Source organism: Panulirus ornatus, chromosome 39 (genome assembly GCF_036320965.1).
Source record: "Panulirus ornatus isolate Po-2019 chromosome 39, ASM3632096v1, whole genome shotgun sequence".
Taxonomy (NCBI): Eukaryota; Metazoa; Arthropoda; class Malacostraca; order Decapoda; family Palinuridae; genus Panulirus; species Panulirus ornatus.
Window position 1 is genome coordinate 4,399,481 of NC_092262.1, and position 13,106 is coordinate 4,412,586.

Here is a 13,106-nt window from a genome sequence, read left to right on the forward strand (position 1 = left end):
ACAGTCATCAGCTGATCAATGTTTACAGTTATCAGCTGATTTCTGCTTGCAGCCATCAGCTGATCTGTGTTGACAACAACAGCTGATCTTTGTTGACAGTCATCAGCTGATCAATGTTTACAATTATCAGCTGATTTCTGCTTGCACCCATCAGCTGATCTGTGTTGACAGTCATCAGCTGATCAATGTTTACAATTTTCAGCTGATTTCTGCTTGCAGCCATCAGCTGATCTGTGTTTACAACAACCAGCTGATCTATGTTTACTGCCATCAGCTGTTCTTTGTTCACAACAATTAGCTGATTTGAACTGACACGTGCCTCACAACATTTTGAAAACAACATAATTGTCCAAAAATCCAGATGGAATTGGATGCTAATCCTAATTTTTTTACCCCCGAATGCAAGTGATCAAAATTATCAATGATATGACACCAGGTATAATTTTTGGATGATGTAATATAATTTCAGTAATATATCGACTGTCTCATCTCTATATTCTATCCTAATCATGCATATGCTCTTTACCTTACTAGGCACATCTGTACATAAGGGAGATCTAATGCTATATCAATTACAAAAGTAAATTATAATAGTGTTAGTGTTAGAAGATCAACATGTTAAATATCTAAAGAGTTTATGAATGAGGTGGAAGCTACAGAGGAGACGAGTAAAAATCTCTCACGCGTTATAAACTGAAAACTTCAGACATTTTATCCTGAAGAAAATTTTTTCATAAATTATAGATTCTGGTAAATATTGGCAGCAGATGAGAGAGTTCCCTCAGGTGCTGTCTACCTCCCCAAGATATATGCTCTTCCTAAGCTACCTCCCCAAGATATATGCTCTTCCTAAGCTACCTCCCCAAGATATATGCTCTTCCTAAGCTACCTCCCCAAGATATATGCTCTTCCTAAGCTACCTCCCCAAGATATATGCTCTTCCTAAGCTACCTCCCCAAGATATATGCTCTTCCTAAGCTACCTCCCCAAGATATATGCTCTTCCTAAGCTACCTCCCCAAGATATATGCTCTTCCTAAGCTACCTACCCAAGATATCTTCCCACCCTAAACTATCTCCCCAAGATATCTTCCTTTCCAAAGCTATCTCCCCAAGATATCTTCCCTTCCTAAGCTTCTCCCCAAGATATCTTCCCTTCCAAAGCTATCTCCCCAAGAAATCTTCCCTTCCAAAGCTATCTCCCCAAGATATCTCCCCTTCCTCAGCTTCTCCTCAAGATATCTTCCCTTCCTAAACTTCTCCCCAAGAAATCTTCCCTTTCCTAAGCTTCCTCCCCAAGATATCTCCCCTTTAACAGAGTGGGAACAGCTATTCTCTCCACCTCAGTTTCCCTGGCTGTAGCAACATTCATCAAAGTCCCCCTTAAGTCACCTTTACCGGGGCTTTCTATTGTTCGTCCCCTTGTTACTATTATCTTAACTCGCTAAGGATTCCTCCCCTCTCCCACAGGACTCTCCCCTCCCTTCTTCAAAGTGTTGGGTGTCCTTGATGTGGTATGCACACACACACACACACACACACACACACACACACACACACACACACACACACACATCCCTAGGATGTCTCTCCTCCTCCTGCACCCAGACTCTTGCTTAGGATAGGGAAGATAAGGTGATGTCCCCATAGGACATTGTCCCCCTGCCCCAGGTTCCTACCCCCTCCTGGTTATACTCAAAGGACAGACAGATATATCCTTGTGCCAAGCAGGAGTTCCTTAACACACAGACAGAATCCTTCAACCTGATCCCCTTTACTTACTACATCCTACAGGAGTATTCTACATTTTAGAGGCTCAACCCCTACCCCCTAAAGGACACAGTAGGACACTGAAGGACAAAGTAGGACACTGTAAGACACAGTAGGACACTGTAGGACACAGTAGGACACTGTAGAACACAGTAGGACACTGTAGGACACTGTAGGACATAGTAGGACACTGTAGGACACTGTAGGACACAGTAAGACACAGTAGGACACTGTAGGACACAGTAGGACACTGTAGAACACAGTAGGACACTGTAGGACACTGTAGGACACAGTAGGACACAGTAGGACACTGTAGGACACAGTAAGACACAGTAGGACACTGTAGGACACAGTAGGACACTGTAGGACGTACCCATGACACGGACTGACAGCTGCTGGGTGTCAGATCTTCCCTGTCTATTGGCGACGGTACACGAGTACTGTCCGTCATCAGCTCCCCGAGTTACCTGGGCCACAACCAGCGTTCCGTTGACGTGGACCCGTTGTCTGTGGCTGGTGGGCAACCTCAGCCCGTCTGTTGGGGCCAGCAACAGGAGGTTGTGGGGTTAGACGACTGTCTAACATCATCAAATTTGACAGGCAAACAGAAAGGGGTCACATACACAGATGTTTACACCCGAGACAGACAGACAGAGAAGCCACAGACATTGTCATCGTACATATCATGTGATCAAACACAGACAGGGTCACATAAACGTAGGATCACATAGATACAAGATCACATAGATAAAGGATCACATACAAAGAAACAATATCACATATTACGTACACAGGATCACATAAAAAGACATAAGATCACATACACTGATGATACACAGAAACAAAATAACAAAACATAGGCATGGTATCACATGCAAAGATTCATGATCACATAGAACAACACAGGATCACATACAACACCACATACATAGACACAACATCACATATCCTGATACATGATCACATAGACCAACACAGGATCACATACAAACACAAGGCCACATACGTGAACAGAACATCACATATCCTGATACATGATCACATAGACCAACACAGGATCACATACAAACAAGATCACATACATGAACAGAACATCACATATCCTGATACATGATCACATAGACCAATACAGGATCACATACAAAGACCACATACATAGAAACATCACATATCCTGATACATAATCACATAGAAAAACACAGGATCACATACACTAACTAGGGTCATTGTATAGAACAAGAACTATACATGAAAATACGAAATCATACAGACGAATTTTGGATCACATATTTGTATACAGAAATCACATACAGAGCCCGTAGCTTAACTGTAAAAACATACATATTTTTCATACATACACATACATGGACATACACTTAATATCAAATAACTAATAATATACATACACACATACAGAGATCCAGTGAAAAATAGAGTATAGAAACTCACACAGACATGCAACTGTATATATATATATATATATATATATATATATATATATATATATATATATATATATATATATATATATATATATATGTGTGGAATCATAAATAAATATAAAAATGTTTTATTAATAAAATCCGACCATATTTTGTGCTTAATCTCATTACTCAACCATCTATTTACGATAAGATTTTCATGATTAATTTTAATATCTGATTAATCATATTACTGTCACTATTTAAGTATTCATCGAACTTTCTGATAAAGAGGTAAAAAAGGGGGGATTTAATGAAGGGGGGATTTAATGAAGGGGGATTTAATGAAGGGGGGGATTTAATCCAAGCCATTCAGTTGGTCTGGTAATTCTCTCTAACACTTGTAACTCTATATTAAACAAGATAAATCCCATGTAAATCCCTATTGTCACCAGTAATCCCTCTGCTTGTCGTCAGATCAATAAATTCATAAAAAAAAGGGATTAAGCCGACATCATTGCTATAGAAAAACTATGTATGTACGTCTGTATGTATGTATGTATCTATATCTGTATCCATCTATCAATCAATCTATCTGTCTATCTATCCATCTATCTATCCATCTATCTATCTATATATCTATGTATGTATCTATCTATCTATCTCCCAATATATATATATATATATATATATATATATATATATATATATATATATATATATATATATATATAATGCTCTCAGGTAATCCATTCTCCTAAACCTTAAAGTTGTATCCGTAAATCCCTTTAGTAAATCCCTGCTTTATGAATCTATAAGGCCTGCTGGGTAATCCTCCATGTAAGCGTGCTTTCATAAATCTCTTGTTTATCTGACTAAGAAATCGCTTCTGTAATCTCCCTCCCTTGTAATCTCCCACAATCCTGCTGAGTAATCGCCTTTTAAGCCTCACTCCCTTGTAATCCTGCATGAAACTGATCACTCGCTCTTATAACATCTCTATTTTTGTAATCCTTCATAAACATGGTGAGTAATCCCTACAATGACCCCTTTTTTCTTTGTAATCCCTCATAAATCCGGTGAGTAATCTCTCTTATATCCTCTCCCTTACTAATCCTGCATTAATCTAATGATTAATCGCTCTTTGAACATCCTTCCATTGTAATCATACCTGATTAATCTCCTGTATAATCTCTTTCCAAAACCTGAACACAACCTTCAAAACAAACTACACTTAGCCTCATCTACAACACCTAACCCTGTGTTTGTGATCCATTACAACCCTTACACCTTCATTACTCGCCCATATTAATCACCTCTTACCCTCTATTAATCATCTAATAATCTTTTGTCATCCAATAACCCTATCTTTGGATGCCTACCTGTCATAGATAATTCTCCTCCAGACACCCATTAACCTCATTAATCACCTCTTATCTTCCATTAATCACTCATTACTCAGGCCTTAAACCTCCATTAATCACCTAATAACCCTCAATTAATCATCAACTATTCTCCCTTGATTAGTTACTCATGAATGATGCAACAGATACTCATTAACTCACTCACTAATACCCCTCCTAGGACCCTAGGCACGGCCCTGCACGTACCTAGCGTCCTCCTAGGACCCTAGGCACAGGCCCTGCACGTACCTAGCGTACTCCTAGCCCTAGGCACGACCCTGCACGTACCTAGCGTCCTCCTAGCCCTAGGCACAGCCCTGCACGTACCTAGCGTCCTCCTAGGACCCTAGGCACGGCCCTGCACGTACCTAGCGTCCTCCTAGGACCCTAGGCATGGCTCTGCACGTACCTAGCGTCCTCCTAGCCCTAGGCACGACCCTGCACGTACCTAGCGTCCTCCTAGCCCTAGGCACGGCCCTGCACGTACCTAGCGTCCTCCTAGCCCTAGGCACAGCCCTGCACGTACCTAGCGTCCTCCTAGGACCCTAGACACAGCCCTGCACGTACCTAGCGTCCTCCTAGGACCTAGGCACGGCCCTGCACGTACCTAGCGTACTCCTAGGACCCTAGGCATGGCTCTGCACGTACCTAGCGTCCTCCTAGGACCCTAGGCATGGCTCTGCACGTACCTAGCGTCCTCCTAGCCCTAGGCACAGCCCTGCACGTACCTAGCGTCCTCCTAGGACCCAAGCTCGGCCCAGCACGTACCTTTGCTGGGCAGTCCCAGGCCCCCTGCACGGGCGTGCACGTACGTACCTTTGCGCCACGTGACCTTGTGTATAGGGTAGCCTGAGGCGGGACACGTGACCGTAAAGGTCTCGCCAGCTACAGCTGAGAGTTGACCCATGGGTCGCACGTGCGGGGGGCCGTACACGTTCAGCCGTGCAGAGTGCACGACCCGCCCCGCGCTGTTCTCCGCCGAGCACGTGTACGTGCCCCCGTCCGTCACGTGCACAGAGCTGATGTTCACGTGGCTGATCACGTCCCCGTGAGATGACACGTACTGGCCTTTCAGGTACCTGCAACACAGGGGGAATGCTGGTTGTACCTGCAACACAGGGTGAATGCTGGTTGTACCTGCAACACAGGGTGAGTGCTGGTTGTACCTGCAACACAGGGGGAATGCTGGTTGTACCTGCAACACAGGGTGAGTGCTGGTTGTACCTGCAACACAGGGGGAATGCTGGTTGTACCTGCAACACAGGGGGAATGCTGGTTGTACCTGCAACACAGGGTGAATGCTGGTTGTACCTGCAACACAGGGGGAATGCTGGTTGTACCTGCAACACAGGGTGAATGCTGGTTGTACCTGCAACACAGGGTGAATGCTGGTTGTACCTGCAACACAGGGGGAGTGCTGGTTGTACCTGCAACACAGGGTGAATGCTGGTTGTACCTGCAACACAGGGGGAATGCTGGTTGTACCTGCAACACAGGGGGAATGCTGGTTGTACCTGCAACACAGGGGGAATGCTGGTTGTATCTACATGCATTACAGGGTGAATCTTGGCTGTAGTGAAGATGAGGGTGTAGTGAAGAAGAGGGTGTAGTGAAGATGGGGGAGTGGTGAAGATGAGGGTGTAGTGAAGATGAGGGTGTAGTGAAGATGAGTAGGAATACAATAATCCAAACTACGTTCTAGGCCAGGCCTTCTGAATCCTAAAATTCCTTAACAAACTACTATATCATTAAACTACTATATAATCCACTGACGATCTAAACACTTGTTCGATACCCCAGCAATGACCCTATGTTCTCAGAAGTCAAACTCACTATCCTAACTACCTCCCACAGTCTTCAAAACTTCCCTCTAACTGCCTTACGAGGCACTATGTCCATCTTGAAGTGCGTTTACCTATGTCAAAACACACGTACTGTCGCCTTAACGAGCACAGTAAGACCATGTGTGTGTGTGTGTGTGTGTGTGTGTGTGTGTGTGTGTGTGTGTGTGTATTCAGCGCCATCTATCTTCCAAACGGGCCCCTAATTGTGTTTTTCCCTCCGCGTGCAATGTTTGTCCAGACAACTTGCGCGAATTTCCTCTCCCACTCACACACACACACACACACACCCACTCACACACACACACACACACACACACACACACACACACAAAGTCTTATTGCTGGGTTGGCTGACAGGGAAACATCACAACACCACTTCCTCATATATAAACAAGGAGTTTCTCTTCATTTACAATCAACAATCATAACAATATAACTATAACATCATAAATTCAACTCAAAATCATCTGCATTCAGTTCATTATCACTATTACACAGATCGTGAATATGAGCCGGATATATGTTAACTAAGAACAATTTATGTTCTGAGATAAGCTCTGGTGATTTGACTGTTCATAAGTAGAATGCAATATATATATATATATATATATATATATATATATATATATATATATATATATATATATATACATATCATTTTATTTCATATACTTTGTCGCTGTCTCCCGTGTTAGCGAGGTAGCGCAAGGAAACAGACGAAAGAATGGCCCAACCCACCCACATACACATATATATACATACACGTCCACACACGCACGTATACATACCTATACATCTCAGCCTATACATATATATATACACACACAGACATATACATATATACACATGTACATAATTCATACTATACGCCCTTATTCATTCCCGTCGCCACCCCGCCACACATGAAATGACAGCCCCCTTCCCTCGCATGTGCGCGAGGTAGCGCTAGGAAAAGACAACAAAGGCCACATTCGTTCACACTCAGTCTCTAGCTGTCATGTATAATGCACCGAAACCACAGCTCCCTTTCCACATTCAGACCCCACAGACCTTTCCATGGTTTACCCCAGACGCTTCACATGCCCTGGTTCAATCCATTGACAGCACGTCGACCCCGGTATACCACATCGTTCCAATTCACTTTATTCCTTGCACGCCTTTCACCCTCCTGCATGTTCAGGCCCCAATCACTCAAAATCTTTTTCACTCCATCTTTCCACCTCCAATTTGGTCTCCCACTTCTCCTCGTTCCCTCCACCTCCGACACATATATCCTCTTGGTCAATCTTTCCTCACTCATTCTCTCCATGTGACCAAACCATTTCAAAACACCCTCTTCTGCTCTCTCAACCACGCTCTTTTTATTACCAAAAGAAGGAACAGAGAAGGTGGCATTCAAAGTGTAGGCAGAGAGAGTATTTCTTACTATAAACAACCCAAATAAGCTCTATAGACCTTATGGTATAGGATAATAAAGTTCAAAGCCTCATAGCCTCCCCTGTAACATAGCCCTGTCTTACCACATCACTGCAGCTGAGCTTTGTGACGTAAATCCTGTTATTCATCACAGGGATTTCGCCCTCTGAAGAACATATGGTAGTTATTCCTACTGTAAGTAAGTGTTAAGTGACCTCTACAGTCCCACTGTTATTTTTGGTGAATTGTTATGGCTAGTTAAGTGGTCCCGGAGGTAAAAGTCAATAGCATATTTAGCCGTTGTTTGTATATTAATTAATTAAAGTCATTAGTCTTTAATGAATTCGATAATAAAAGTAATATCAATAACATAAATAAGACCAGCCAATCAGAATTTACAAAGTTCGGCAGTGGTGGTTTTTATTGGCTTTTACGCTGGTCCCTGGCTGGAGGCCGAGTAAACAAAAACACAGTCATTTTTTTTCTCAGTATTATCCTTTTAACTAGAACTTAAGGATGGGAAAAAAAACTTTAAACCTAGAAATACGCTGTAGAGGTTGTCGTTTATTCGTTATAGGAGACATCTAGCGGCAGTGGCGTTAGTTGGCCATCATTTCACTGCAAATGTACGTCACGTCCGGCCTACGATACGTCACTCTGGCTTACGATACGTGTAGTTGTTATTGTACAATGGAGTGTTGTATGATCATCATTATGTCTTGTTTCGTTATAGCAACGGTGTGCAGAAGCAATACTTACGTTGTGAAGGTTCAAAGGTTATGGTGAAGGGTCGTACCGTCGTGGTCAAGGGTCGTACCGTCGTGCTCGAGGGTCGTACCATAATAAAGGGGTTGAGTACGTCATAATTCAAGATGGCCGCCGTTGCCAGACCCTAATGTCAACAATGCTTTCGCTTCACATCTTCACAGCTGATCGTACAGCGTCCATTTCTTCCATTATCAATACTTTCCACAATGAACAGCACCGAAGTCCTCTATATTGTCTCGTACAAGTAAATATTAACAGAATATCAAGAAAAAATCCACATTTTTTGATCCAATGAAAAGCACCAACTGATGTAGTGATTATTCTTACGTCAGGCAGCGACGGACTTGATGCATCCTGTACGCCTATCGTACGGCAAACGGGAAAATGAAGTAAATCACAACTTCAAAATATATAAAATCATTCAGACTATCTTTATTTGTTCACGTATATACCTGATAGCCATCATATATATCAATACAGCATTATAAGAAAGCGAAACAACATGGAAAAAGAACACATCGCTTGCACGGCACGAGACAACAACAACACGATACTCAGAAGCGAACAAAATGTACGATAATATGTCAACGTTGTAACCCACGCATTGGCATCGCCTCCAGAAAGATTGTCACTTCAATCAAGAGATGGCGTTGATATCAAACACTCGAGCTGGGCAAATTTCGTCTATATATGATGCATTCCAATAGACGCATTCTATATTCAGTGCCCTGGGCTCCAGGAATTTTACTCTGCTATAGAGAGACTTTGATTAAAATATTGAGAACTGATACGCAAAATACCGAGCGGTTCGTCCGTAAACAACGAGGAGATAAAGTAGATTGAAATGTGGGTTAGATGAAAGGATAGATATGAGCAGTTCTATTACACACACACACACACACACACACACACACATATATATATATATATATATATATATATATATATATATATATATATATATATATATATATATATATATATAGCAACCTTTCAAAATGAGATTTAAATCAGCCACAAAGCACAAAATGATAGCCCACATGACCTAGACTGTCAAGAGGTAAACAATCATATTCTCGTTTTCATTTAGTTGGTCTTACGTTCAACAGATGGCTCTCACCGAGGAAATAGAAAACGTGCCTTGTTTGTCAGAGGAACACGAACTCGTGCCTCAGTTACTGTTCTTTGTATCATTATCTTCAAATGTTTGTTTATATTTACAGTTGTATTGCAATCTGTTTAATGTTGTACGTAAATTGGTATAGATTTTTTGAGCCTATCATGCTATCATGTGTATGAATGTCTATAGTATTATGTAAATATATGTGTATATATATGTGCGTATCATACCTTTCTTTTGTCAATTTGCCATTTAATTGGATCAACTCTATTAATAAGTTCACCCGACCTTTTGAACTTTGAACTGCCATTAACAGAATTTCTGTTTTATTATGACTAAGTTTTGATATAAGTCAGTTATTCTTATTCAATAGGAATAAAGAAAACGTTTTGTGGCACTTATAGTTATGTCTACTGGAAAGGTAAAATGATATGGTTGCCAACGAGAAAGATAAAAGATACAATTTTAGGATAATCTCTGGGGGTAAAACCTTACCTGTGGGACTAGGGACTTATCTATGGGGGTGTGGGAGGGTTTAAACTCACCTGTGGGACTTGGGACTCACCTGTGGGGGTGTGGGAGGGCTTAAACTCACCTGTGGGACTTGGGACTCACCTGTGGGGGTGTGGGAGGGTTTAAACTCACCTGTGGGACTTGGGACTCACCTGTGGGGGTGTGGGAGGGCTTAAACTCACCTGTGGGACTTGGGACTCACCTGTGGGGGTGTGGGAGGGTTTAAACTCACCTGTGGGACTTGGGACTCACCTGTGGGGGTGTGGGAGGGCTTAAACTCACCTGTGTGACTTGGGACTCACTTGTGGGGGTGTGGGAGGGTGTAAACTCACCTGTGGGACTTGGGACTCACCTGTGGGGGTGTGGGAGGGCTTAAACTCACCTGTGGGACTTGGGACTCACTTGTGGGGGTGTGGGAGGGTTTAAACTCACCTGTGGGACTTGGGACTTACCTGTGGGGTGTGGGAGGGTTTAAACTCACCTGTGGGACTTGGGACTCACCTGTGGGGGTGTGGGAGGGCTTAAACTCACCTGTGGGAGTGTGGGAGGGCTTAAACTCACCTGTGGGACTTGGGACTCACCTGTGGGGGTGTGGGAGGGTTTAAACTCACCTGTGGGACTTGAGACTCACCTGTGGGGGTGTGGGAGGGTTTAAACTCACCTGTGGGAGTGTGGGATGGGAAAGCCATCCAGCGTCCAAGTGATGTGGGGTGTGGGGGTTCCTGTGGCTATACACTTGAGTGACACAGCTGGTCCAGGTTGCAGCGTCTGCTCAATGAAGCGGTACACCAGCTGGGGAGCGGCAGCTGGTGAAGTAAGGGGGAGAGAGAGAGAGAGGCAGCTGGTGAAGTAGGTGGTATAATGATAATAATCTGGTTCAAATTTTGGCTCAGAATCAAAGGCAATGTTGAAAGGATTTAGTATATGAATGTACGACCTTTGGGCACGACGGTACGACCCTTGAACACGACAGTACGACCCTTGAACACGACGGTACGACCCTTGAACACGACGGTACGACCCTTGGCCACGATGGTACGACCTTTTAGCACGACGGCACGGCCTTTGGCACGACGGTACGACCCTGACAGTTATATCTAAGGGTCGTACCATCGTGCTCAAGGGTCGTACCGTCGTGTTCAAGAGTCGTATCGTCGTGTTCAAGGGTCGTACCGTCGTGCTCAAGGGTCGTACCATAGTGGAAAGAGAGGTGTGCGTGTGTGTGTGTGTGTCTCTCTCTGTAGAAGATAAATAGATAGATAGATAGATAGATAGATAGATAGAGAGAGAGAGAGAGAGAGAGAGAGAGAGAGAGAGAGAGAGAGAGAGAGAGAGAGAGAGAGAGAGAGCAGGTGCGGGAGATCTTGTTCAAGGGTTGTGTGTGGTGGGGTTGTGTGTCACATGTGTTGTACTAGGGTCTGAGTGTTATAGAAGTTGTGATTAGGAGTATAAATGGCGAGATTGTAGTTTTGTGTTTGTGTGTTTCAGTGTTATCATAGTGGAGATGTATATCTATGGAAATATGGGAGTTTCAGCTTCAGTTTCATGTGTGTGTGTGGGGGGGGGATTTCATAACCTTGTTTAGTAAATTCAAGGTTGTTTCAGTTTCATAACAATGATGTTGTAACTTCAGGATACATGAGAGGTTTGGTTTAATGTCCTGGGTGGTTGTTTTGTGGTGGAGAGCGGTGATGATAAGGACGTGGGTTGTGGGCGTGGGTTGTGGGTGAGGGTTATGGGCGTGGGTTGTGGGCGTGGGTTGTGGGCGTGGGTTGTGGGCGAGGGTTATGGGCATGGGTTGTGGACGTGAGTTGTGGGGGTGGGTTGTGGGCGTGGGTTGTGGGCGAGGGTTATGGTCGTGGATTATGGACGTGGGTTGTGGGCGTGGGTTGTGGGCGAGGGTTATCGGCGTGGGTTGTGGACGTGGGTTATGGACCTGGGTTGTGGGCGTGGGTTGTGGGCGTAGGTTATGTGCTTGAGTTATGGGCGAGGGTTATCAGCGTGAGTTAGGGCGTAGGTTAAGGGCGAGAGGGGGTCATGGACGTGGGTTACGGGCGTGGGGGTTATGGACGTGGGTTGTGGGCGTGCTACTGACCTCCTAGCGTGACGTAGGCGTGGGCGTGGGCGTAGTCTTGGGCGTAGGTGGCCGCGCACTGGTAGATGCCAGCGTCTGTTGAATCCACGGGTGCCACATGAAGCGATTCGCGTGGGCGTAACCTGACCCTTCCCCCAGATCTTCGGGGGTCACCATGGGCGTGGGGGACGAGTTAAGGGGGTAAGGGGGTAAGGGTATAAGGGGTTAAGGGGGGAAGACAAAGACGGATAAGATAAGAATCAATAATTAGGAATGATTTTCTTATAATGTTGTTCAAGATTATCACAACCAGGTTAAGTACAGGTGTTGGAGACGTACCTGTGGACCAGCAGGTGTGGAGAACAGGTGTGCCACACTCATTACCACAGGGTTAACAACAGGTGTGCCAGACTCATTACCACAGGGTTAACAACAGGTGTGCCACACTCATTACCACAGGGTTAACAACAGGTGTGCCAGACTCATTACCACAGGGCTAACACCAGGTGTGCCACATTCATTACCACAGGGTTAACAACAGGTGTGTCACACTCATTACCACAGGGTTAACAACAGGTGTGCCAGACTCATTACCACAGGGTTAACAACAGGTGTGCCACATTCATTACCACAGGGTTAACAACAGGTGTGCCACACTCATTACCACAGGGTTAACAACAGGTGTGTCACACTCATTACCACAGGGTTAACAACAGGTGTGCCAGACTCATTACCACAGGGTTAACAACAGGTGTGTCCAGACTCATTACCACAGGGT

The 13,106-nt window shown here is 44.1% G+C and overlaps 1 protein-coding gene across 1 annotated transcript in view; it reads right to left on the minus strand.

The window, feature by feature from the left end:
* The window catches only part of LOC139761212 (cell adhesion molecule Dscam2-like), an 81,830-nt gene that overhangs the window by 37,128 nt on the left and 31,596 nt on the right, over window positions 1-13,106 (minus strand). The window contains exons 8-11 of the mRNA XM_071685255.1: window positions 12,350-12,489; window positions 10,916-11,060; window positions 5,410-5,672; window positions 2,143-2,304 (exon numbers count right to left, since the gene is read on the minus strand). Coding sequence (XP_071541356.1) covers window positions 2,143-2,304; window positions 5,410-5,672; window positions 10,916-11,060; window positions 12,350-12,489 — 710 coding nt within the window. The remainder of the gene's footprint in view (window positions 1-2,142; window positions 2,305-5,409; window positions 5,673-10,915; window positions 11,061-12,349; window positions 12,490-13,106) is intronic.